The 27,205-nt window shown below is 52.8% G+C and overlaps 1 protein-coding gene across 1 annotated transcript in view; it reads right to left on the bottom strand.

Moving 5' to 3' along the window:
- The window catches only part of LOC135246009 (leucine-rich repeat-containing G-protein coupled receptor 5-like), a 55,602-nt gene that overhangs the window by 23,192 nt on the left and 5,205 nt on the right, over positions 1 to 27,205 (bottom strand). The window contains exons 2-3 of the mRNA XM_064319498.1: positions 6,397 to 6,468; positions 2,655 to 2,726 (exon numbers count right to left, since the gene is read on the bottom strand). Of these exons, the coding sequence (XP_064175568.1) occupies positions 2,655 to 2,726; positions 6,397 to 6,468 (144 nt within the window). The remainder of the gene's footprint in view (positions 1 to 2,654; positions 2,727 to 6,396; positions 6,469 to 27,205) is intronic.

The raw sequence follows: 27,205 nt of genomic DNA, 5'->3' as shown, positions 1-27,205 counted from the left end.
TACAGGCTCATTTTGACCACAGTACAGCCACAGAGGGAAGGAAGGAGAGAGGGACATAGAGGGAGAGAGAGTGTGTGAGAGAGAGAGAGTGAGTGTGAGAGAGTGAGGGGGGGAGAGAGTGTGTGAGAGAGAGAGGGAGAGCGAGAGAGAGAGACAGAGAGAGAGAGAGTGTGTGAGAGAGAGAGGGAGAGAGAGAAACAGAGACTGAGAGAGAGAGAGTGTGTGAGAGAGAGAGAGAGGGAGAGTGTGTGTGAGACACAGAGAGGGAGAGAGAGAGAGGGAGAGGGAGGAGAGAGAGGCGCGCGGGCCCTGCTCTTCTCTCTCCCGCGCCCGCGTCAGTGCGGTTGCTTCACGGCGTGTGAGGGCCGGCTGAGTCAGACGCAGGGCGGGGGGTTAATGTATGGAGACACATCAGTGGAATTCCCCGACCCCCTGCGTCACTCTCATTATGCCAGAGCTTCCTTCTGTCCCCCCGCTAATTGTACTTTTGAGTCCTTCAGCCCCTCTTTAGGGTTTTGTTCTTTAAACAATCCGGTCGTCCGTTATTCCTGCTTCAGCGTCTGCCCCTGGGACTCCCTCGTAAAGCAGTGAGAATGCCTCTGCCCATGAGGGGAATCTACCTCAGACACTGCACATTAAAACACACAGCACTGTCAGAAGAGCCAGGAACATTCTTAATGCACACTGCAGGGAATTACAAAGGAAATGGGGGAAAATATTTTATTAGTCTCTAAAGTGTAAATCTAAAGCATTTTCCCCCTTTTTCTTTGCGAGTCAAGCATTTTCTCGTATGTGTGCTGACCTGAAGTGGACCCTGCAGTAAACACCATGCATTCGTTTAATGAAATCAAGGTGAACTGAGGAAGTCTAGCGAAGACAACGCAACAGGGTGGAATGTGGATGTTGAAACTGATGTGTTCCAGACCTAATGGTGAACATGAATAAGCAGGCCGCGGGCCTCGTGTAGGCTGTCGTGCGCGTGTTGATGCTGCACATTTTACAGCTGAGCACAGCGCCCGGATGTGGAGTAAAAACCCTTCCTGACAGCAGTGTGTTGAGGACAGTGGGATGGAGTGAGTAATCTAATCACGAGAGACCCTAAAAATGCATTGGGTTTCAACAGTATGCCCCCCCCACCCCCCCATTTTAATGTTGACCTGAGCCCTGAGTTTGTGACAGAAAGATGAGGTGGGTCCTAACTCGCCACATCCTCTGTCACTCACAAACCAAAGGGAGCAAAGTTCTCTCTGGAAAACAATTTTAAAAAAATGAAAAGGAGGGATGATAAAAACTAGGAGGAGGAGTCCTGTACGGGGGGGGGGGTAGCAGGATGTGTGCCAATCCCTTCCACATGAATAGCCGAATTATTGTGACAAACGGCATAGCCCTCAGAATTGCTCAATGGCCTCGTGGCTGCACATTGTCTGTCATTTCACAGGGAGTTTAGTTTTACGCAGCGCAGTTTCTGCAACGTTTGTTCCGTTCATCACAAACAGGTTTTTATTCACTTTTAATGAGTGCTGTACTGGAAAGCCAGATGTTTCTGCATGGGGGGGTGATAAATGAAAGCATGCCTGTAGTCCTAACATGTGTACCTAAGTCTGAACCCGGTGTAGGACTGTAAGCCATTACGCTCCCCTCTCCATAGCAAAGAGGCTGCTTTAGTAAAACATGGAGGCCCCAAAACAAACTGTTTATCCATATTCTTTCACCTTAACCAAATTTCTCAGCCATTTCATGGAAGAGTCTCACCGCTAGCCAATTTCTACTATTTATCCTGTCAAATTGATCTATGGAGCCATAATACACTTGAGTAGACACCTTGCACTCAGACTGGAGGGCAGGAGCCGAGTGATCTGATTGGATCCAGAAGCATCAATGTGACCCAGTTGAGATTTAAAAGTTTAAAATCGAATAGAATGAAAGGAAACGACAGTCAGAAACCCTGTATCACACCTCAAAATTTTTTGTGTGCAAAAAAAAAAAAAGAGTTGAGTTCCTCGACTGTGTTTGGATTTGCTCCTTTGATTAAATCCAGCTCTCTGGCCTGAATGTTGGCTGTTTGTACTGTAGGTGAATGGGGAGGGGTGGGGGGGGGGGGTTCACCTGTGTTCTCAATACATGTCTAAACACTCCGAAAACCTGGCCTGGCAAATCTCTATCAATGCGCCGCTGTCCTTGAGCATGTCCACTTAGCACAATCATAGCACTCAGCGAACAAACACGCGGGGTCCCGCAGCCTGGCACTGACGCGGCCTGCACTCCTGCACGCTGTTTAAGGTCACCCAGCGCCGCACAAGGACAGCTCCTGCCCTTTGCCCACAGCCCCATTATCAGCAGCTGTAAAGAACCCCTTCAGTCATTTCCCACAAGTGGTAATTCTGCTTTCCCAAAGTTTCCCAGAGATTAACCCCCCCCCCCCGTTTAACACCAATTTGGGCAAAGACGGGCGGCGCGTTTGTTTCCGGAGCCGCAGCTCTCTTTCGACCGTCTGATCTCCGTCCGAGAGCTTTGGAGACGGCGAGGCCCGCGACCCCAGAAAGGCACCTTTTAAAAACGTGAAGGAAAGCGCCCTCATCGCCCCCACCGCCGGGACTGAGCACCGGGGCGGAATAAGAAGGGGAGCGGCGTGGAACGATGGCGGACACACTTACAGCACTTTGAGGTTGAAGAGGCCGGAGAAGGCCCCTTTGGGGACGTGGGTCAGGTCATTTCCTGCAAGACGCCTGCACAGGGAAGAAGAAGAAGAAGAAGAAGAAGACATATTTTGTCACATGGAGTTCATTTACCTGGGAGGAGAAGCAAACATGGACCTTTGTCAAAAGGTGCCAGCAGATGACAAGACTGAACAGCTTTCTCCCAGTCCAGCTTTCATTGGCATTCCTGTTATATTGCATACATGGAACATGTGTAATATATAACATTAATAAAAATAAAATTTTAATATAAATCCCTGATAGGCACTGCTGAGTTATCCAGTATTTAATCAGTAAATATCCAGTTGTACACATGGGGTAGCACGGTCACCAGAAGTGTAAATAGGGCTGTCACTAAATAAATGATGTAATACATTGTAAAAGTACCCTTATCCATTCACATATCAATATGTACATATGGATAGTGAGTAAACAACTTCTAATTCATAGATTACAGAACACGTGCAAATGTTCTGACGTTAGATTTCATGGACCCAATCACAGTACCTTTCCACTGAATAGCTTTAAATACAAATGCTCATTAAATATTGCCCGGCGAAAGACCTTAAACGTCAGGGGGAGAAAGAAAAAACACACAAATGGTTATAGCAAAATTCACTGTTACATGAGAAAACTTAGGAGGGAAGTTTGTTTGCCCACAAGGAGTGTTCACGTTGACATGCTGAACCTGAAGTAATCATTTTTCGAGAAAGCTGGTGAAGACGTTAGCATTAGAGTTAGCGTAGACGTGCTCGCAGCAACGTGCTGGAGTGCAGGGCTGGAAGCGCGCTGGGCTGGACAAGGTGCGGGGGGGGAAGGTGCAAGATGGCACACTACCAAACCCTCAACTGCTGCACCTAAAACCTCGAATGAGTTTCATTGCACGTGTGAGGCTAAAACGCAGCCAGTGAGTGAATCAGGTCTGAGAGGTACAGCGCTGAGCGGGTAGACGGCACAGAGCAGACCGTCTCTCCCTCTCCTCACCCTCAGCCCCCCCACGGGACAGACCCCTGAGAGAATGGGCCAGTGAGGAGGGCCGTTTGCCGCTAAATTCTGCACGGTGGCGAGAAAGGGGACAGGGGGAGGTCACCGACCCGCAAACAAGCCCCAGCGTCCCGCACCGCTCTGCCGGAGGAGTGCCGTTTGTGACACCTCCGCGCCGAATATCACCGCACTGCAAGGGGGGGGGGGCTGCTGACCCGGGGCCTCCTTCACTCAGCGCTTTGGGGAACTGGGCAGGGAAGGGCGAGCGGTTGGGACAGTCAGGGTGAAGCTCTGAGTGTCTATGGGCAGGGGACACAGTACTGAGCGCTGATGGGGACAGCCTATCAGCACAGGCCTTCACAGCCACACATATGGCAAATGGCGGCTTCTTATTTTCCCGCCTTTTTTTTCGCACGGGGCCTCCCACCATTGACCTTGACAGGCTGCTCTGTCTGGGGACTCTGTAAGAGCTAGAGTAACAATTGTGCTCCAAAACTATTAACGCAGACCCTTTCCAAGAAGCGTGTCTTAAAGAGCCGACCAGGTTTGTTTTACTGTGGGTAAGAAATGACAGCTTCCCGACTCCCACTCTGGACAGAGGAAAATAAGTACAGTAATAAAAAAAAACGATTATGCAGTTCTGCAGTACTGTGATGGACGGGATCTCACACACACACACACACGCTTGGGCGCACTTGTTTCCACGTATGATACAAATTTGGCCTTTTAGACTCGTAGACGTGATGCTTCGCATGTGGACGTCTCTTGAAAGACGTCTCTTGAAAGCATGCACTATGTGTAAATGTACATTTGGTAAACAGACGTTGATGTAACTCAGCTGGCATTGCGCACACTGGCGGAGTGAAAGGGGATCTGACTTCACCCATATGAAAGGGGTTTTGGCTGCAGAATGATGTCACAGCAGTGATGTCAGCCGTCAGGTGAAAATGGCCACCATGTGAGATCATCCCCAGTTGTATCTGTACGGACTTAGCACCGGGACGATATTTAAGTTTTTTTCCTTCTTTATTCCTTTGGAAATGAGTAAATAAAGGAGGTTATTAAATCATGTAATTAGTGGGGCGACTGTGGAGAGTAACTTCGTTAAAGCTGTTCCATATGGGGAACCGCGCGCCCCTAAGTTCAGCACCTGAAACTTTTTAAATGCTGCAGGTTGTAAAAAAATTGAGGGTCGGGGTGTGCGTCTGTGTGGTTCCTTTAAGAAAGAGCAGTGCCTTTGAAACAGTGCATTAGGCCCTCAGCTCTTCACTGACTCTCACCTGCTCTGTCCCGTGGGGAGCCTGAGCAGCAACCTGCTGATCATTCACCGCTCGTTTCCCAGCAGCCCTGGCGCAGTCCGTTTTGAGGGGTTTTGGCCGTCGCGTCTGAGACCCGCGTCCCGTTAAAAGGAGGAGGAAGGCGCAGGAGCCCGGCCCCACTTCAGCTGCCGGAAAAACGAGCGTTCCCCGCGCCTTGGAGGGAAACCGAATATTCCTCACCTCGCCATGCCTCGCGGGCCTCGCGCTCCCGCTCGGCGTAATGTCAGGGGTCCCGGGCCGGGCCTTATGTACGCCCCCCCCCCCCCCCCGAACGGGGACCAGAATGCCCCGCTGTCCCGTTCCGCAGGACTCGCCACGTTCGACGCAGCCGGGCCGCGGCCTTCCAACAGCTGCCTGGCAACAGTCGCCATGGTGTTTACTCCTGCCCGGCCCTCTCTGGCCGAGCGGGGCTAAAGCGTCCCAGGCACGCCGGGGGAAAGAGAAATAAATAGCAGTGTTCTTTTCCATTCATTACGCGCGCGGGCCGGCCATAAACATGCGCTTCGCCCGCCCGCTCGCCCGCTCCACATTATTTACATAGTTTGGGAGCAGGAATGTAAGGTTTCTGTCTGCGACTCTGGCATTAAGGAGTTAGCGACCGCAGCGGGGGGGTTTCTCACAGCCTGGAATTAACCAGCGCGGGCCCCCGCAGGAGGACAGGCCCCCCCCCCCCAGCGCAGGCCGACACGTCTGACGAGAGCAGCGGAGTGACCCAGAGCTGTAGAGATGTGACAGTGAGGCGTGAAAGCCCTACAGTACGGACAGTATCTCCCGGTAATAGACAGTGACAGAGAGTCTGAGCCACGGCGAGCGCGTGCAGAACTGTACCTGGAGCAGGGCCCAGAGTTATCACATGCTAACGCACAGGCTGCGAGAAGCAGTGCAAATATAAACCATCCCCTCCCGCCTTTCTCTCTATCTGTCACCTCCTCAATCCCTGTCTCTACCCATCCCCTGCAGGCTTTGATTAGAGACCCCCCCCCTTTCCCCCCTACTCCCCCCCCGCATCCAGCACAGTGCCGGCCGACAAGCCCCACTTTCATATCCTGCCTTTCATTCTACGGCTCCCACAAGACGCAGGCACAGAATGAAGGAAACCAGGTCTAATTTTAACATTTTTACTGCGTCTGGCTCCCTGCCCACCGCGTCAGCGCGTCTGGCCACTGCGCTACGGCCCCACTGGGGGGGGGGTTCTGGGTTACTGGTTGCCGTCGGTTTTCAGGTCTCACCCGAGGCTGGAGCACCAGCAGTGACAATCCCCCCCGCCCCCCCCCCGGCCCCGGGCCCCCGCCCCTTTTCCTGTAAGCCGGCTCACAGCTGACGTACAGAAGCAGAGAGAGGCCGAGGACGGCGGCAGTTACACAGACCGCCCCGCAGGGGGCGGCGCTCATACTCACAGCTCTTCCAGGAAGTGGAGGTTGGAGAGGGCGCTGGCGGGCAGGAGGGTGAGGTTGTTCATGCTGAGGTCGCTGTGGGGGGTGGGGGGGGTGAGAGAGCAGAGGGGGGGTGGGGGGGAGAGAGAGAGCGTTAACACGACACGCCACAACTGCGCTGTCCAGCTGTTCATTCCACACATGGCGAAAGCCGCGTTTCCGGATAAGGCAGCGGAGGAGGAGGGAAGCCGCGGCCCCCTCGCCCTGCCCCCGGTGACCAGCCACCATCTCATTGAAACCGTACTCCCCCTCCCCACCCCCCACCCAAACGATTTCCCCAAGCTCCAATCAGCTGCGCCGGCGAGAGGGCGTGTGCGCGAGGGGGGAGGGGGCGGGGTCACGCTGGCCCCAGAGAGGTGTCAGATGCAGATAATAAAGTAAATATGAGGGCGGGTCACGTCAGGGGTTTGGTCCCCATTTGGAGGGAACGCAGGGATGATGTGTGCGTGTGTGTGTGTGTGTGTGTGTGTGTGTGTGTGTGTGTGTGTGCCGCTACTCGCTGCTCTTTGACCCTTCCAGCTAGTGGCAGGGCTAGCAGCGCCACACACACACACAGACACACACACAGACACGCACCCAACATTTTGTAATCACTCTCGCTTGCAAACCTGACATCGAATACATATATTTTATTTGCATTTTAAAAAGTGCCCCCCACCCATCCCCACCCAGTCTGCATCGCTATCTCAGCCACATTGGACATGATTGCTTTTGTGCCTTTGAGATGCAGATTTCCCAGATACTTGTATCCAGAGAGCCTGTTCTTCACCATGACATAGTCCTTACCAAACTATTAACTTCACAAGCAAGGCGCACTGACGCTCCTCTGGCGTAAACACAAAAACCTTCGTTATTTATACTGGACGACAGCTAAACGAAGCCCATCCTCACAGGCCTACCTGCAGCCTTCAGTGCTTCCTGACATGGCGCAGTTTACTTTTAAACATCAACGGTTGTGTTTCCACTTTATCTAATTATCTTGACGGTTTGAAAGATCACAAATGGCTGCTTTGTGTATTTGTTCTGAACCTCCTTCAGGCGACGGCCAGAGTGTAGTTTTTAAAATTGCATTACTCATTTGGCTTGGAATGCGTTCAAGGCCTTTTGTGTCTCCCGACAGCAGGGGAAAGGCTCACATGACCCAGTTAATAAAATGTGCGCGAAAGGAACGGAACTCAAGTCTCCACCGCGCAAATTCGCACCCACTCAATTATCCTGCAATCTCCACGTCCCGTCGCTAAAAAAAGGTAGCTGACAGTCAATTAGCCGGTCATAATTCACACCGTTTATTGGTTTAACGCAGTGGAAGCAGGTGCATGACAGGTTAAATAAGAACAGAGAAATTAAATAAGGAACGATAACATACCCAATCTAGCTAAGTGAGTCAGGGCTGTACTTCTCAGTTGTGATTATCAGATGGTGGAGCGACAAATTTCAGTAGTTTGCCTTCTTCCTTTATTGTTTACCCCCCCGCCCCGAAAAAAGGCCCCAATCACATTAAATACCGGGGCGGGTAATGCGACCCGCGCGCCAATCCCGCCGCAGACCGGGGGCTCCTCGCTGCGCTTCCTCTCAGGAAAGGAGCGGGCGGGGCGGGGCGGGCGAGCCCGGGCCCAGGCCAATCAAATTCCGCACAGGGCCGCGTTTAAGGTGATTACATTTAATGCGCTAAAAGGGGGGGTGGGGGGGGGGTGCACTAATTCCACAGTTCTTCAGTGTCTTTCCCAAGGGTCTAGTGTATCCCTGCCAGTGTTCTCCTAGCGGCAGCTCGCGTTGGCGGTGAGGAGGGCCGTTTCACACGGAGCGCCCCGGCCGCTCCATCAAAGGCACGGCGGCCCGCTCCCGCTCCCGCTCTCTCCCCGAACCCGCCAGCGCGGCGAAGGCACCGCGGAAGACACCGCCGCCCCCACACGGAGAAAGCCCAAACAAAGAGCAGCAAACAAAACAAAGGGGGGTTTGTTGCCTGGTAGCTCTCGCTGTCTGGTTCGGGGCCGCGGCGATACCTATCAATATTGTCTGCTTTTCTTTGGGGTCCTTGTGAATAGTCCGCCAGCCGGATGGAGCCTCGCTGTCTGTCAGACGCACAATGGGCGAGGAAGGGAGACGCAGTCAGGTGCTTCACCTGCTTTAAAAAAGAAAAGCCAACGCAGGGGCGTAAACAGAGAGAGGGGCCGGAGACGGGGCAGTGAGACGCACACAGCGACGGGGGGGGGGGGGGCGGAACGCGCCCTGCGGTTTTTTGGGAGACGTCCTCAGCGAACAACACGACGCGACTATGAGGGTCACGCGCTCCAAACGCCCATTACGCACCGCTGCTCGTCCCCTCGCCACCGCCGAGATATTTTTTTGCGACAGTAATGAGGATGAAAGCGGACCCCGCTGCGCGGACCTGGGCTCAGTGGCACACGAGTCTCAGCCGAGCCGCTGGGCGCTCCTGTGACACGGCTCCAGCGCCCGCGCTCCGCCCGGGACAACAAAGCGCCCAGAGCGTGCATCGGGTTTCTCTTTGTCCCCGCAGAAGGGCAGTCTGCACCTGCTGGCCCTTTTGCTTTCTTTCTGCATTGCAACATCTGGCACGTAAACCCCCACACCACCCCCCCACACCCCCCCACGCGCCGGCACAGCCAGGGAGCCAGGCGGCCCGGTTCAGCGCACACAGAGAGGGGGGGGGTGGGGGGGCGCTGGGCCTTATTGGGCCACAGCCTGGCTGCGGCGGTGGGGACCGGTGGCGGCCGGCCAGCCGCTGATAAGTGTGCCGTTACTCCAGTAAGGCTACACAGCCAGTGCTGAGGAACACAAACACCCCTACAGTCAACACACACACCGCTATAATCAACACAAACACCGCTACAGTCAACACACACACCGCTGTAATCAACACAAACACCACTACAGTCAACACACACACCGCTATAATCAACACAAACACCGCTACAGTCAACACACACACCGCTATAATCAACACACGTGCCTGTACAATCAACACACATCGCTATAATCAACACACGTGCCTGTACAATCAACACACACACCGCTATAATCAACACACATCCCTATAATCAACACACGTGCCTGTACAATCAACACACATCCCTATAATCAACACACATCCCTATAATCAACACACGTGCCTGTACAATCAACACATTACATTACATTACATTATAGGCATTTAGCAGACGCTCTTATCCAGAGCGACTTACACAACTTTTTACATAGCACTTTACATTGTATCCATTTATACAGCTGGATATATACTGAAGCAATGCAGGTTAAGTACCTTGCTCAAGGGTACAACGGCAGTGTCCTTACCCAGGATTCGAACCTGCGACCTTTCGGTTACAAGCGCAGTTCCTTACCCACTGTGCCACACTCCGTCCCTATAATCAACACACATCCCTATAATCAACACACATGCCTGTACAATCAACACACATCCCTATAATGGACACACATGCCTGTACAATCGACACAAATGCCTGTACAATCAACACAAATGTCTATACAATCAACATTACATGCCGATACAATCAGCCCAAATGTTTATACAACCAACACAAACATCCCTTCCATTAACACAAATGCCCTCACAATAAATACAAGTACCCGCACAAACAACACGAACGCCTCCACAATCAACACAAATACCCCTACAATGAACACAATCACCCATATAAATCAATAAACACGCCCCCACAAACAGCCCAAAAATAACAGTAAAGGTACGGTAAAGCAGCTAGTACAGGGGCACATATTCTGTTCAGAGCCATCACTGTTAAAGTGGGATTTGTGTGGGGAACCCATTTATCAATTTATTCAAAATAATTACTAGAAAGAATTGTATTCCTATATATATGTGTTTTGTGTGTGTGTGTAAGACTTGCACATTTACATCTATTCTCTACCGCAGACTGTTGACAGTTTTTTGATCCAGTAATGGAATTATACCAGCAAACTGAAAACATAATTTGAATCCCTGTGCTGCGTGGTGCACAGGAGAAGAATAACAAATGACTGACTGAATGCATACTGTACGTCTTTTCAGTGTGAGAAATTTCCAGCAACGTGCTGCCAACTTAATGGTGCAATAAATTACTCACTTTACAGCTAGTTTGAAAAGACGACTAAAATAAATAAACAAAGCGGGCAGTTTGATTAAGTTTGGAATTGATTTATGAATCATGCATTACTTCTGGCTCATTATATGCCCCCGTGTTTCAATACGTACTTACATACGCCTTTCTTGTTTGGATTATAAAATTTAAGCACCCCTACTGTAATTAATGTTCCCATTCTGAACAAAAATTCTTTTCACAAGTCAGTCCAGACAAAAAAAAGTTTTCCATCGCTACAAAAAAAAAAAAAAAACACGCGCACCCCTTCAATGCATTTCCACGCTCGTACCTAAACCAGGCCGTTTGTCTATGTAGTCCGTCAGGCCACATATTCTACGGCTCATTTTGAGCCCTGCGTACAGAACGTTTCCACTCGGAACGCTTTTAATCTGACACGGGGGTTAAATTCCACACACAAGTGTTTTTTTTTTCTTTTTTTTTTTAAACTGGCGTTTGCGACGGCAGCCAGCGCCGTGGGGACGGGTTTATTTACCCACCTGCCCCGGCTGTGTCTGAGACGGGCAGGGAGCGCGGCGGCCGAATGAATGAAATTCTTTCTTTCTCTGGCGCGGCACCGGGACTCGCTACGCGCCGCGGTCCTTTCCGAGGGCAACCGCCGGAGCGTTCCAGAAGCTTCCGGCAGTTTCCTTCGCCCTCGAGAGCGGCGTCCTTTACAGCGAAACCGGCCGTCCTCTTTAGAACTTTAGCTGCTACACGGGTAGGGGACGTGCGTGCAGTGCGCAGTGTGCGTACGTGGAGTGAGTGTGTGTACGCGAATGCTATAACAAAAAGTTTATACAGTGTGTGTGTGTGTGTGTGTGCTGTTTTTTTAATCAGTTTGGCTAATCTTATTCTGTTTGTGAATGGAAGCCTCAGCGCCGTGTAACCAAGCCTGCTCCCCAGTGTCTGGTGGCCGATCTGATTCGGGGGAGTGCTTTTGAGGGCCTTTTCAGACGGCCCGCTCTCGGCCCGGGGCCAGGCGGCGACTGTAGCAGACTGGACACAAACAGAGGCCCGCTCCGCGCGTCACTGGGCCGGTGAAGCCATTAGGCCGCCGGCACGGCGCTCCGTCCGCTCGCTCGTTTAGCGCGGTCGCCCAGGCGACGGGAGCTGAGCTGTGCAGCGGGCCGGACGCAGGGGCGAAGTGCGCGCAACCGCGCGGCGTGGATAAGCTTGTCACCTTTCAGCACAGAGACAGGCCACCAAGCGCCAGCAGCGGCAACGCGAATGAGAAGCGGCTTAGCAGCGCGCGTTAGAGCATTAGTCTGTTTCCCATACCCCCTGGTGTTATGGGAACGGGGTCCACCATTTCAGAAATGAGAGGCGAGGCAGCCTGCTTCATGTCATGCCGCATGTGTGCGTTTTCAATCAAAGGCTATTTTAGTGCGTAGAGCAAACACGGGTGACAGAGCGGAGGATGCGGGCGCAGTGAATTCCCAGCATAGCTGTGTGTCCCCCCCCCGGCAGAGAGAGGACACAGATAGGGGAACGGGCCTGTCTTACGTCTGAGCCCCTCCCCACCGCATCGGGCCGTGTGACGGGGGGGGGGGGGGCAGCCTGACGGACACATCCAGCGCTTATGGGAATCTCCCTAAAAACGTCTGAGCACGGCCCGCTTTGAGAGAGAGGGGGAGAGAGAAAGGGGAGCAACAGAGAGAAAGAGAGAAGGATGACAAGAAAGAAAAAGAGAGAGGGAGAAACAAGGAGGGTGAGAGAGGAAGAGGGAGAAGGAGAGAGAGAGAGAGGAGAGAGAGAGAAAGACAGAGCAAACATTTAAAGCTCAGAAAATAAAGACATCAAGCCTCTTGAAGCGGACTCCCAGGGGAGGCGGAGAGCAGATTTAAAAGCGGCCCTGTGGATAAGCTCCCAGGCTTTGTGCCTCACACGTGAAAAGGCCTTCTCTGGACAGCTGCTTCTCCCCGAGATGATTTGCACTCCCCCCACCCCACCCCACCCCACCCCTCTTAGCTTCCCCAGCCCCCCCCCCCCATTCCTCCTGCCCCAGCAGAGGCTGAGCCTCCCTGACTGATCTGACCCGTAAGAGATTCTGCAGAGTGGGATCGTGCCTGTGTCGTGTCCCAGAACAGCAGGGGCCGGGCCTGGCCCCTCTCTTTTATATTTATACAGTAAACAGACAGCTCTCTGACAGCTACTGCAGCACTACGGGTGGGGGAAGAACAATCAATACAGAGTAGTACTGCCACACTTTCTCCTGCGATAGAGTATCGATACAGCGGCGCCAGGTATCAATAGCTTATCTGCACACACACACATTTTATAAGGCGTGTTATCTTTTTCATTTCGCTGTTGCGTAGCAGGTTAACACTTGACGCGTGATATCGTTCTTCAGTTTGGAGAAGGCCGCACGGTGCCAGCAGTACAGTGAGTGAAAAGAGCTTCACTGTTTAATTTGAGATTACAGTGATGCGCCTCATTTTTTATCGAGAATAATCAGCGGTCCGCTCGACTCTGAGGAAAGGAACGCCGGCTCATTTCTGTGGGCGGTTGATAATTAACGCAACAGTAAAGAGGTCAATAGTTAACCGTCGCGGCATAAAGGATGAGTTGACCTGAGGACGGAAGACGTTGTTAACCATCATTTTTTTCATTAACTTCCTGGTAGAGTAAAAGCAGCTCCACAAGCGTCGCTGTGTTGGGAAAGATCCTCGGGTTTTTCATTTATGTTTGCTCAGCAGGGGTCAGGCATAAATCATTCAGAGACCAGGCCCATGTCATTTATAGCTCTTTCTGGGCATTCTAAGAATTTCTAGGTGTTTTAAGGTAGCTACGTATCCCAGGACAACTACGGAAAGAAACAGCAAATTCTGTGAACGTGTATGTGAACATCAAACCAGTTGGAAACGTTTTTCGGATTACTGGGCACTAAACCAGGGAAAGTGGTTCTACCCTCTTCTGGAGCATCAAAGCAGAAGCATCGCTTGTCAGTTCTGGTTTTCTCTGTTCTCCTCTCATGAACAGCCCGGCGTAATTATTCACACCCTGACGCTGCTTTCTGAGCCTGATGACGGCTGGAGATCTTACGCACGAACGCGTGCAGAGAGAGAGAGACACAGAGGGCGGGGCAGCAGGACTGTCCGCAGCGAGTGGGACAAACCACGAGGGCTGAGAAATGAAAAGTCAGAAAACCGCGCGAAACTTCGCCGGGGCGCGGTGCCAGGGGGGGCCCCCCAAACACCGCCGACCCGACTCCGCCCACCCGTCTCTTTTTCGGCAGCTCGACCGGCGGAAGCCAAAGAGCGCGGCGCTTTTGAGAGGGTCCAGAGGCGCGACGCTCGGCCCCCCGGGGGAAGAGTAAGAAACGTCCCGGGCCGAGGAGCGGCCCATTAGACGTTAATGAGCGACCAGACCTCTCCGCTCGGCTACCTGTGAGAGGGGCGGGAGGCAAAGGGCGGCCTTTGAGCTGGCGGCGTTGGGCGGGCGGGGCGCCATGTTTATACGGGTGGGGGGGGGGGTTAGCCGCCAGTCCCTCACACCTCGGCTCTGATAACATTGTGCCGGGGGGGCAATAAACGCACCGGCTTCTCCTGTGGATGATTAACATCTCTGCGTCTGTTTACGCCTAACACCGTGTGAGGACAGGTCACATCAATGAGGCCCGGCACTGAAGGTTAAACTGCCCCCTCCCCTCCCCTCCCCTTCCCTCCTCTCCCATCCTCATCCCCCCCCCCCCACCCTCCTGTTGTCTTAAAGGGAGGATGAGTGTGGAGAAGTGAGTGTAGAGTGGAAATTCCAGTGTTGTGGAGAGTGCTTGTTGTAGCTCCGGGAGAGAATTTCTCATAAGTGCAGTGTTACCACTCAACAGGTATTCTCTGACTCTCAAACTGCCTTTCTCTGAGCTCGAAGTGGACTTATAACAGAATCTCACTCCAGGAACATTTGGCTATTTCCTGCTCTGTAACAAGGGAAACTCCAGCAAATAAAATGTCATCTACAGTCCTACAATATCTCACAATGGGTCACTTTTGCTCTTACACTTTTTTCACAGAGAAGGCGAGCTTCACGTTTTTTGAAGGGCGGTTTTACTTTGTTTTACACTGAATGCCTCAAATTAATTGTCGATTAAAATGGGGGAAATGACTCGCAGACCTTCTTGCTCTGATTTCCAAGGATCGTCTGCCTTTTCTTTGAAAGGAACACCAACCAAATCTGCACCATCTGAAAGGCCCAGGGGCGCCATAATCTTTCAATGCCAACATTAAGGCATTAGCATAAATCTCGTTATGGCCACCCCCCCCCCCTTGGGCCTACGTGAGATCTATTTTTACCCAGGAGCTCTCTTTCAGGGCAAAAAGGAAGAAAACATTTGTCAGGATTTTGTTTTTGCACTTTCTTTCAGATAAGGCCATCTTGAAAGAAATACTGTGATTGCGCTAGATTAGAGGAAAAGGCATTGCCTCACATGTGGGGGACACACAGGGAGTCGGAGTCGGCCTATCGTTTTTCAGCGTCTCTCCCTCAGACAACAGAGACGTAGTGTGTGTGTGTTTTTTATGCGTAGCTACACCAGTGGGAAACAAAAAAACATCAAACAGCAGCAGCCCTGCTTTATTAAGTAATGAACTCCACGGCATGCCTCTCCTGATCCACACGCAGCAGAGAAGGCCGCTGTGCCTGATTACTCTGTGTGTGCGACCCGCGTGTGCGAGCTGATTGCAATCTCATTTTGAAAAACAGGAATTTTTGGACAAGTACCGCAGATACAAAAAAAAGAAGAAAAAAAAAACAGCAAAAAATGTTGACACTGATTGGAGTCCTATTGAATGTGCCATGTAGGCTGAGCAAACAGGAAGAACAGTGCGATGACTGTGGAAGCAGACGAAAAAAACCACAATCAAAACACGACACAATGAAACTGTGATTTTACATTGTCCTGCTTCCCAACGCTAACAGAAACGGCTGCATGAAGCTGCGAAGGTCAGCTCCCCGGAAAAGCATCGTTTAGCCCCGCATGGCCACAGCCATGTTAACAAGTCACTCCTGTGTGAAAGCAGCTTTGCTTTTACGAGCCCACTGATATGTGTTTGACGAGGCCGTTCGCTGAAGTTGACGGCAGTGTCTCCACGCTAGCTGGTCCAAAGCCAAGCTTTGACAATGTAATGAATGTTAAATGCGGGACGTTTGGAGTCATCGCTCGCTTGTTCCTTTATGTTTTAACTAATAAATGAGCGGTGACTGTAGAAGACATCCCACGGTGCACCTTTCACTTCCCGAACGATCCCCCCATACCGTCGGCACAGCGCCTTGCCCCACACCGGTCCTGGAGAACATGCTCCGTTTGGGTACCATGCCCCACACCGGTCCTGGAGAACATGCTCCGTTTGGGTACCATGCCCCACACCGGTCCTGGAGAATATGCTCCGTTTGGGCACCATGGCCATCATCGGCACTGCCACGTGAGCCACTCGCCTACAGCCTGTGGGGGACGGGTGTGTATGTGGCCGTAGGATCGCTCACAGACAGCAGGTTTCGGTCTGCAGGTCAGGGCATCCCTATGTATAATCCAAGATTGACTGATCTTAAGCCACTCCCCCAGCAATGGTGCGCTACGTGAGTAAATGTTACGGAACGTTTGCTTCGCATTTTCTTTTGATCGTGTTACAGTCTGGTTCTCCGTCTGCACTTTAATCCAACACTCTGTGCGCTATGCTGTAAGAGGAATGAGGCAGGAGTAGGGTTGTGATTGGAGAGAGTAGTTCTTCCATAATGCCACTTCAACAGACTTTCACATTAGTAGGGGTGATGTGTGTGTGTGTGTGTGTGTGCGTGGTGTGTGTGTGTGTGTGTGTGTGTGTTCACGTGCATGCACACGTGAGAGTGTGTGTGTGTGCATAGGTTCACATACACACAGGCGCACAACGAGGTCCGGAAAAAGCAGACCAAAAAATGCATTAGTGCGATAGTGAACTCTGCCACGGGGAACAATGGAAACAATGGGGCTGCACCTCAGCCAGAGCCTCCTCCTCACAGACACGCAGGCCCCCTCTCACCTGCAGGGTCAGGATGTGGGGAGCGGGCACGGGCACTGAGGCCTGCGGCGGCTCAGCGCGTTTCATCAGCGCTCTAGTGTGCAGAGGCCATCGCCCCCCCCCCCCAATCCCCCCACCCCCTTCACGGGCTCATTCGTAAGCTGTCAAGCATTTGTTACTAAGAGGCCACTACCTGAAGAAGCATTAATGAAGGAGGCTGCCATTTGTTTGAAGAGGCTGCCATACCCCCCCCCAAATGATAGGTGCCCTCGTTAAGGACTGTGCTACTGAATGGGTTGATCCCCCCCCCACACTTCCAGCTTTCACTTGAATGAGTGAAAGCTGCTGACAATTCCGCGGCAGCTGCAAAAACACTTTTTAATTATCTCGTCCCGAGGAATTTCGCAATTAAGGCCGGGTTTGTTTTTGTTACAGTGGAAAATCCTTCATCTTCTCTCTCCCCACCTCCTCAGAATGCACTTAAAAGAGTTTGATAATGAAGCGAAATGATTTTGACGCCCGCATGAAAATAGCGCCCGTGTAAAAAAAAAAAAAGAAGAGGGCAGCGGCGTTCCGAGCTCCTGAAGTTAAAGTCCGTCAGCGCGGCCCGGCCGATGGGCCATTCCGGAGTGCCGGGGAGCTGCTCCGGAATTCTTGAAACAGTTGTGTTCAGTTCTCAGAGCCCGGGAACAAAGGCAGATTGGCACATTCTGTTGCATTCAGTTTCCCTTCAGGAAGAAAAAAAAAACCCCAAAAAAACCGGGAGGAGGGGTGCACCCCATTCTATAGACACGCGCTTCACAATTCCCCCTTCTGAGGCAACCAGCCAAAGGCTGGAGAAGGACAAAAAACCAGAAAAAGTGGGGCTACCGTGGAGATCTTTTAAACTTCACTCAAAATCCCCTTTCAGCCACACATTGAGCCCCTTTGAGTAATTAAATGACATTTGTGAACCACCGGTAAATCTCGCAAACTGTTTCATCAATTCACCTAGTGTCCCCGAGCGTCCGTGTAGTTCATTAATCATTAAATAATACTGCTAAATTTTTTTCTTTTTCTCCAAAGAAGCCCCCAGCCCCCCAACTCCCCAAAATCCAAGCCCCCTCCGCTTCTCCCCCACACCCCCCTTCCTTTCTTCAGACTGTAGATAATGGGCCGGGATTTAAAAGCTCCATTCAGCGCTGAGGGCTTTAGCATTCACCTTGTGTACACAGCCATTTCACCACTGCCATTCAGGGCCCCGGTGATTTCGGCGCTGCCGTTTGTGCTCCCGGACAAGACGGGTCGCCACAAAGGCCCGGCGGAGGGGCACTTCCCCCGGTGAGACGCGCCGGCCCCGGGGCCGGGGCCATTTGTCATGCCAGGCAGCGAACCCTTCAGAAGCCGGGCACTCGCGCTGACGTCCTCACAGCCGCCCCTCCTGGCCGACTTAAAAGCGCGCCAGAGAGAAAGAGCGAGAGGGAGAGAAAAGGGCAAAATAAAGGTGCATTTCCCCCCCAACCGCCAATTAAAGGCCCTGGCAGGGGAACAGAGGAGAGGCCTGAATGGCGGCCCTGACAAATGACGCCGCATATGTGTATATACCCCAGCCCCCCCCCCCCGCCCCCCGCCCCCTCGCCCACCGCCCCACGCCTGTCAAACCGCCGGCTCGGTTTAAACACAAACCCCCCAGCGCCTCCGGACGGCTCGTCACTGCGAGACGCCCCAAAGAGAGCGGAGGTTCCCGCCCGTGGGCCGGTTTCGGGTGCAGATAAAGGCTCTCTATCTCTGCCCGGGTGTGCGGAGCTGAGTGCCGTCCGACTGCACACGCCGATGCGGAATGTTGAGGGCCAGTGAGGTTTGCGAAGACGCGCTCGGAGCCCAATATTTTTTTCTTCTCTTTTTTTTTTGATTCATTTTATGTTTTTCCTCACTCCGTGTTGCTCACAGCTGTTATTATAATGCATCTATGATATAGGATCTAGAATTATTTTCTTCAGTATATGTAAATTATCAGAGAGGAAGGGCTGTCTTTTCACCAGTTACTGTTATACCCAGGTATTAACGGTTGGAGATAATACCCTTTACTTCAGACAGCAGAATAACTGTGCTTCTGCAGTCTGTAGTTATTTCCAGTAAAGCTTGCTCATATATCATTCGATAAAGAATGATACAGTGTCCCTAGAGCATTTTAGATTAGCACATAAAGGATAAATGCACAGTTTACTTGGACTAGTTTAGCACTTTTCCCAATGCACTATAAAAGACAGGACTGCGTCATTACAATCAGTATAGTGGTACGATTTGGATTCACAAACAAGTGATTTCTGAGTGCCTAATGCTCAAAATCCTATTAGCAATGACCCAGTAATCCATTACTGTAGTGCACAGAGAAATCAAGGCTCAGTGTGAGCGCTGTACACTGCACTCTGTTCTGTGCGTACGTTCTGAGTGAGGCACGCGCGGGTCACACGAGGGCCCATGGGGGCTCTGTAGAGCTGGACGGGTCGGGTCAGAGCGGTGCCAAAACCACGTGCCAAACCTCAGGCTTCCACCCCCCCCAGGGGCTCGGGCTGCGATGACATCATGGCCCGGAACGTGTCGCTGGGACGCTGGGGTGCTGGGGCGGGGGGGAGTGCGGGATCCGCTTACCCCATGGCTCCAAGGCACCCGTCCTGACGCCGGATACTCGTGCCACTTAGACAGTATCGGAGCGTCCCGCCAGCCACCGGCCCGGCACAGCGCACCCCCCCCGGGCCGCGGCTCCAAATTGCATCCAGACGGCCCGGTAACATCCGAGCGCTGATTTCACATGCACAAATCTTCATGGACATCGTCTTCGGCGTCTCAGGGGGGAAAAGCTAATTGTCGTGACACACGGCCTGAGCTCGGAATTCCTCTGAATTAGCTGCCGGCCCGGGACATTGTGCCCAGGGCTTCTCTGCACTCGTTCTGAGTCCATGCCCATTTCTGTCTTTATCATCATCACAGGAAGCAGAAACAAAGTACGGTTTGTATTTTCAAGAAAAACGTTGCACTTACACGCCACGTAGCATCGCAAAAAAGCACACTCACTTCCACGTAAACGCTTCGGCTGTTTGTGCATCGCTCGGGTCGGGTACAAAATTGCACCTCATTATAAAGACTAAAGAGATCATGACATGGCCTGTAAGTACAGCTCCCAGCCTCAGTAAAACATTCTGTCCCTCAGTCCTCATAACTCCTTAAGCCTCCTGCTGTATGGAGGTGGCGTAAGGAGCACCGCTCACTGTGGCCGGAGCTGGACTGCACAGGGGCAGGCTGATTAAAATGTGCCGCGCAGGACTGCAGCAGAGCGGCGGGCCCGGCCCGGGACGCCGGGCAGCGCTGACCGCGGCGAGACGCACGCTCCTGTAATTGCATTAGGCGCAGAGCGCAAACAGGTCCGTGTGCCGCTGGGGGGTTTAATGAACCCAAAATAAAGCTCTCTGGGCCGCGGGCCTCGGACCCCCGCTGCGTGACACAGGTCAGGGGCACAAAGCCGGCTGAATGCACCTTTTTGTACAGAGGGGGATTTGGACCCCCGAGAGCAGACCTGCGGATTACACCGCCCCGGCGGAGCACGCCAATCACAGCCACGGGCCCCGGGGGGGAGGGAGCGCCCTCCTCAAACCTGCCCCGCCCCCTTTCCGTCGCGCGCATTGCATCACACTCGCCCCCGCACGTCACGTACACTCCACACGCTCCACACGCCACGTACGCCCCGCGTATCGACTTACACACCCGCCGAACCGGCCTGTTTCATTACCCTGCTCAGCGCTCAGCGCTCAGCCTGTAGTCCTGAGCCTTCAGCAATGGAAACTATTTTACAATGCGGCCGTGACTAAGCTTGTGATGGCGCGTCTGTATGGCTGCCGGGCCGTGGGGTTTGAGAAGGATGCAGCGTAACACCGACCAAATCGGGCTCCCTACCTGTCCGCACACAGAGTCGCAGTTCACAGAGCTTCCTCATTCGCAATTAGAATGGATTCTACATAAGTGGTCCTGTCATGTCCAGGTGATGTGGTGCCTGTGCCTGTGGTGTGTGATGCTGACCCTGGGTCCAGTAAGAGGTCAGTAGTGTTCAGTAAGGAGAGGGAGATGAGTGGTGTTCAGTAAGGAGAGAGTGGTCAGTGGTGTTCAGTAAGGAGAGAGTGGTTAGTGGTGTTCAGTAAGGACAGGGAGGTGAGTGGTGTTCAGTCAGGAGAGAGTGATCAGAGGTATTCTCGTAGGTGTGACTACCCAAACACCTTTCCAGTAAACAGCTCTCTGTGAATGGACCACTGTGTCCTACATACAGTTTTATTTTTCTCCAGATCAGTTTCTGCATAACTGACCGCAGGAATTTTTTAATAATAGTTTTTATTGGGGAAAAACTCAAGAAAAGTAATTACTCCAGGCGAAAAGGAGAACCGTACATCATTCCGAATATCGAGCGAAGCTGTTTCATCACGTCTTGGTGGATGTATTTAATTAATCCTGTTCTATTCCAGCAAACATTATTGTACGGTGGTTTGCAGGCAGGCACGCATGTTGCTCTAAATAGCCATGCGCATCGCGCAGCTACCAGCCGCCACGCCTGTATGTGAGGTGAGCTCCGCTTCCCCACCTGCAGTGCCTGTGTAATGTGCTGAGCACCGAGCCCGGCTGAGAAACACAGGAGAGCCTTCTCCAGCCCTGCATCCGGTGCACTTCTTCTCTCAAACGCAGCTTCAAATACATCTTCACTTCCACAGCTCACCCCATTAACCTCTCTGATGAACGCCGCTCTGTGCTCCGTAGCCTCTGTGACTGGAGGCGTTGATATTAGCAGCCCCTGGCCGCGTTCCTCTCTCTCGTTCCTGGAGCGCGCCAAGCAGATAAAAGCGCTTTTGGCCTCCCGATCGCGATGGCGGACGACAATCCGTCTCCGGCGAGACTCACGCCGGACTTAACGAAAGGTTAAAAAAAATAAAACGGTGACTTGAGTCTCCTTCAGAGCACAGGAGCGCTCATTTGGGAAATCCTCCAGCGTGTTCCCCGTGGAAGGAGCCGGAACGCTGGGCTGCGAAAAAAACTAATTCCCCAAATTAACGAGCGCGCCTTTCATCGGCCTCGCAAACTTTAAAATCCACTTCCTAAAAAACGCAAGTGAACGTTAGAACAACAGACAAGTATCCCCTTCAGAACCAAGTCTGTCTGTTCTGCAAGGGGGGGCACAGACCGCCGTCCACCGATACCCAGCCGCGATTAATTTGCGCCGGCCGCCATGTTTAAAGCGGGCGCGTTAATAATAACCAGAGGCGACGGCAGCCGTCCGAGTCAGAGCTGAAGCGGTGCGGGGCCGAGACCCTCGCGCCCCAGGTCTGCCGCGTGGCCCCCCCCCCCGGCCCTTTGGAGGTGTATCACTTTGTGTTTTCAGTTTGGGAAAAGCCCAGCTCACCGTTACCGCCGAGGACCCCGGAACGGAAATGAGGGGGTCCACACGCCCCCCGCCCAAATAAACCATGTGTGGTCCTCACCCGGGCTGCCACCAGGCCGCTTCCTTGGACCGCAAAACACTTTTAAAAAAGAGGCCAATTCTGAGCAAATAGAAAGGCTCTGTTCTCATTGGTGAGCTGGCGGGAAGGCGGCGCGGCGTTTCAAAGTCGTCCCAGGCGCGCGTGCGAAAACAGGCCTTTTATTAGAGCGCTTTAATAAGGACCGAGCGTCCTGAGAGGCTGTGGGGTCCTGTGGGGAAAAACCAACAGCAGCGCGGCGGCGGCGGCGGGGTGGGCCCGGCGCGTAGACACCACACAGGCCCGCCGGTAACACGCCTGGAATGCGCTTACGGAATAACAACATTATTATTAACTGTCAAATAAAATGAAACGCAGCGGGAGGGGCCGAGGCCTGTGAATAATGCGCTACTTCACCGGCTATCGCTAATCCCGCTGCTCACGGCTGCCCCAGTGTGAGACCTGGAAACCACAGGGGCGGAAAACACGGCCGACCCCGGGCCCAGCGTCTAAAAACTTCAGCATTACATTTCACTCCTGATTGAAACGGGGTGCCGAACAGCGCCGATTACCGTGATGTGCCCTAGCTGTTATCGGCCACTCTCCCGCTGCACTGGGCGAGGGGCGGTGATGGAAGGGGGCGGGGCCCTGCAGCACCGGGGCTCCGCCCCCGACTCCTCCCACCTCGCCCCCCTATCCACTGACTGGGCCGTTCCCGCCCCCCCCTCCCCCCCCCCGTCGGCGGCGCCCTATAGCCGCTCGCTGGCCGCAGCTCCAGGAATCCGCACTATTTCCTCATGGAAATCCCGCGGATTCCGCTGGCCGGAGCGGGCCGGGGGGAAGAGCTAGTGCCCTTCCTCCTGACCTCTTCTGCTTCTGCGAGCTTCGCCCCGGCCCGATATCCTGAGCCCGAGCTGCCACATTCCTCACGGCACATGTGGACGCAATAACGAAACCCCCACCCCACCCAAAAAACTCAAATCAAACTGAGACACACTGCATTACGACTGACGACAAAGATGGAGAAGGCAAAGAGAAATCAGTGAACTGGAGTTTAATGAATATTAATCAGGTGCTCAGCATTTTCCCTGACGTGTGTAATAACCTCCTTTCATCTCTTTGGCTTGTGCGTGTCCCGTGCACTAGAGCGGCTGTCATCCTACTAATTGTGTTAAACAAAGTGCAGTACCATAGAATAAAAAATGCTGGTCGCTGAAGATATTGTTATAAAGTACTTTGTTCTGCATTAAAACTGCCTGGCTATTCTCAACTTAATGCAGGCTGTACTTGGTTCTTATGCGGTTAATTTACCCATAATTCTGTAGTGTCAATAAAAATGAGCCAATGATCAAACAATACTTAAATAATTAAATTATTATTGGTAAAAAATGCTTTGAACTGCATTAAAAATGACTTTCAATAAAAACCTTTTTTCAGCTTCAGAGTTTTCAGCTATCCACAAAAAACATACTCGTAAATAACAGCATTTAACTTTTCATTAAATAACAATCTACTTGAATACATTAAAAAAAAAAGATATGTGTATGTAGATCGCGCTGTCGTTTGAATTTTATGCATATGGGCAGGCCGTTTTTCATCTGAAAGCAGGAAAATTAATCTGGCAGCGCAAACCCTGAGCGACAAAAGAGAGCGGAGAGCAGGCAGAGGTAATTTATGCTTACGCAAACATTCTGCTGCTTACTGTAACGGACCCTGTGAGGGACAGTGCACCACCTGCTGTGAGAATGTTCTCCACCAGCCTCCATTTCACTCTCTCTCTTCTGTCTTTTCCGCCGTACGCTTTCAGCGTTGAAAAGAAGAAAAAAATAAATTACCCATCACTTTTTAATCCGCCACTTTTACTTCTTCTTCTTCTTCTTCTTCTTCTCGCGGCGACCCTAAACCATTTCATTCCAACAATACTTTGATGCACTAAATACTTTTTCATGCCCAGCCAATCCATTCTCTTCTCTGCTTTCTCTCTCTACAGCCTATTTAGGCAACATGAAAGCATTAGGGTGCTAATTACTTTAGCCCTGCCTATAGTAAAATTAGTTTATCTTCCACATCAAAGCAAATGAGGCGGACCATGGCCGATTCAAACGGGACCCTAAAATCACCGCACTTTAAATTCAGGCCCCCTCTTTTTTTTTTCTTTCCGGGGAAGAAATAGGGCCTGTGTCAAAAAATGTGGCTATTTCCCACGGTCCCATCGCACTTTGTCGGCCGGGACAATGGCGCTCACACAGACAGCGCGGTTCTTTAGTTCACCCATTGTGTGGGGAGGAGAGGCGGCTCGAACCTCACAGAGCCCTCCGCAAAAACACCTACATCTGCACTCCTCCCTCTGAGCGCCTGCCCGGCTAGTCTCTCTGCTAACTTTAAATGCTGCGCCTCCTTTTAAATGTTTTTACTATGAGAGGGTTTAAGGACTGTGTGTGTGTGTGTGTGTGTCACTGTGTGTGCCTGTGTGCGTGTGTGTTTGTGTCGCTGTGTGTTAGTGTGTGTGTGCCTGTGTGTGCACGTGCGTTTGTATGTGTGTCTCTGTATGTGTGTGTGTGTCACTGTGTGTGAGTGTGTGTGTGTGTGTGCGTGTGCGTGCATGTGCATACGTATGTGTGTGCATGTGTGCCTGTGTGCCTGTGTGTGTGCCTGTGTGTGTGTGTACTTGTGTGTGTGCATCCGTGCATGCGTATGTGTGTGTGTGCGTGTGTGTGTGAACATGTGCAATTTGTTCCTGTCACTTGCATGAGGACATTGGCCAAAGAGGTGTGGCAACAAGCGAAAGCGGGACATTTGTCATTAAATGAGAAAAACCATTCAGCCCAAGTAGGTAAGATGCTGCGGAATTCCTTGGCATAGAGGAGAGGTCCAAAGGTAGAGTGTTCAAATACTTTCAAACTGGATTATAATTAACAGACGAGACGGTCTGTACAGTCTACTGACGTTTGTAAATGAAACCCAAATATACCACGACTCTGATCCAGCACTGCTAGCACTGTGCTGGCTGTGGCGCTCAGCTAGCGTACTGCAGAGTGAAAAGAGCTAGTGACTGGCTCCTAAACCGACGTTGCAGTTACACACGGCAAATTCCAGCAGAAAAGAAAAACTCGGAGAAACATATTATAGGAATGGACAGTGCCGTGGAGCAACCTGATGTGCATAAACATATGTAAATGTTATGATGCACACAGGGGTGGTTTTTAGTGCTCTGAGTGACTAGCTGTGGGTGCTGTAACAAACGGCTCGCTCATTAATATGGAATCTGAGCGTTGAGTGCGAGCGTGACGTCTTAATCGCGTGTAGCGTGCACTTCCTCCGCGGGCGCGGTCCATCGCACACAGCGCCCTGTCCCCCGCCCCCCGCCTGTCAGTCAACAGGTGGCAGGGAAGGACCGCCTCCACCACAGGACCAAAGAGAGAGAAACAGCAGCGAAGGGAGAAGGGCAGCGGGGCAGCGGGGCAGCGGGGCAGGGGGGCACGGGGGCGATGAGGTCCAGAGCACAGCGCAGGGAGGCGATAAGCACGGAGGGGACGAGGGGGGGAGACGGAAAACCGCAGCCGAGCCGGGACCAGGACCGGGGCCCGCGGATGTGGCCAGGCCTCCCAGCCCCTGAGCTCCAGCCCGCCCCGGCAAGAGTAAAATGGTGGCCTTCTTTTGCTCAGCCCAGCCACACAAAACATCTATTGAGCCCTGCCTTTTATTGACCAGGGCTGGGCCCGGCTGACTTTTCACAAGCCAGTCCGGTGGGGCGGGGGGAGGGGTGGGGTGGGGTGGGTGGGGGTGTGGGGGGGGCAGCAGCACAATGAAACTGCAACATTTCACACCGACTGTGGGAGCCCAACCCCCCTCCCCCCCCACACCCCACCCCTTGGTGAGGCTGTTAATTAGACTGAGAAGAAAGCAGCCCTGCCTGGTCTCCCTTTCACTAATTATACATCGCTCACTGGAGCCCACCACAACAAAAATAAATCTAAAGGAAAGACAAATATATCTGGTCCGTCGTGCCGGTGCTTTGGCCGGGGGCCGATTTACGCTCCTTTTCGCCGCGCCTGATCCGGGGCCCGTCCCGAAGCCGCGCTCAAAAGGGCTCCCCAAAAGCCCCTTTTCCAGTATCGGTTTTGCGTGAGCATTTCACCGAGATTGATGCCCACAGAGGGCATCCGCATTCTACGCACGCAAAAACAACCGAGACGTCTCCGTTTTTAAAAACAAATCTCATTCCTCAGGGGGGATAAAAAGGAAAGGGGAGAATCTGCTCCGGCTGAAAGAGGTGGTTGGAAAGGCTCGCGTTGTCGTGCGGCCGAAACACAATGCGCACATTGTGCTGGGGGTTTATTAGCGAGATCGTGCGAATCCCCGCGCAGAAACGGAGCGTACGCATGCGGGCGGGCGGGCGGGGGAGGCTGAGGCTTCAAGTGGCCCCGCGCGGCGCTCGAGATCAGCGGGCAGACTCTCCGTTCACAGAACCGCTGTCCCGGGACCCTCGGCTGATAAACACACGGCGTAAATAACAGAGAGGGAAGAGTGACGGAGGGGGGCAGGACTCCAGGGGCCGGCCACGCCGGGGCGCTACCTTTAATCTCTGGTGCGGCTTAAAAAGCGCGAAATAAAGTCGTGAAGCCGGGGCTGCTGGGAATTAGTCAGGCCTGTCGGCTTCCTCAGAGAGGCGCTGCAGCGGGCTGTTCAGGCCATGCCAGGGCCCATTAATCCTGCCAAGGGAAGGCGGAGTGAGGGCCGCGCTGTCGCCTCAGCGGTAATTAACTCAAAGGGCTTCTGAGACGACCTGCAGAGACATCCAAACCGTAAAACAAATGAAGTCACTTTCGTTAGCCGCGCCGCGCCATTAAGTAAATATTGTTAATGGATGGGCGAGGAAGGCCGGCCGGCCGGTTCGGGGAAGGGGGTTTGGGAGGGGAGGAAGGGGGGGGGGTTGGGCGAGGGGGGGGGGGCACGGTCACCTGCGCCGGCTCAAGTTGTGTTTCTGAGACAGCTCGCAGATGGTGAGGGAACGGGCCAGGTGGACGGGCGGCCATCTTAAGAGGAGAAGGCCGTAAATCACAGCGACGGGCTCTTTCGGTCCCGCTGACAGCGCCGATGGTAATAAAGACGGAGAGGGGGGGGGGTTGGGGGGGGACCGGGGGGGCGGGGCTCTCCGGACCGCGCCCGCAGCGCAGGGCAGAGCACAGGAAGGAGG

The sequence above is a fragment of the Anguilla rostrata genome, chromosome 19, assembly GCF_018555375.3.
Source record: "Anguilla rostrata isolate EN2019 chromosome 19, ASM1855537v3, whole genome shotgun sequence".
NCBI lineage: Eukaryota > Metazoa > Chordata > Actinopteri > Anguilliformes > Anguillidae > Anguilla > Anguilla rostrata.
This window is presented reverse-complemented; position numbering and strand designations above follow the sequence as displayed.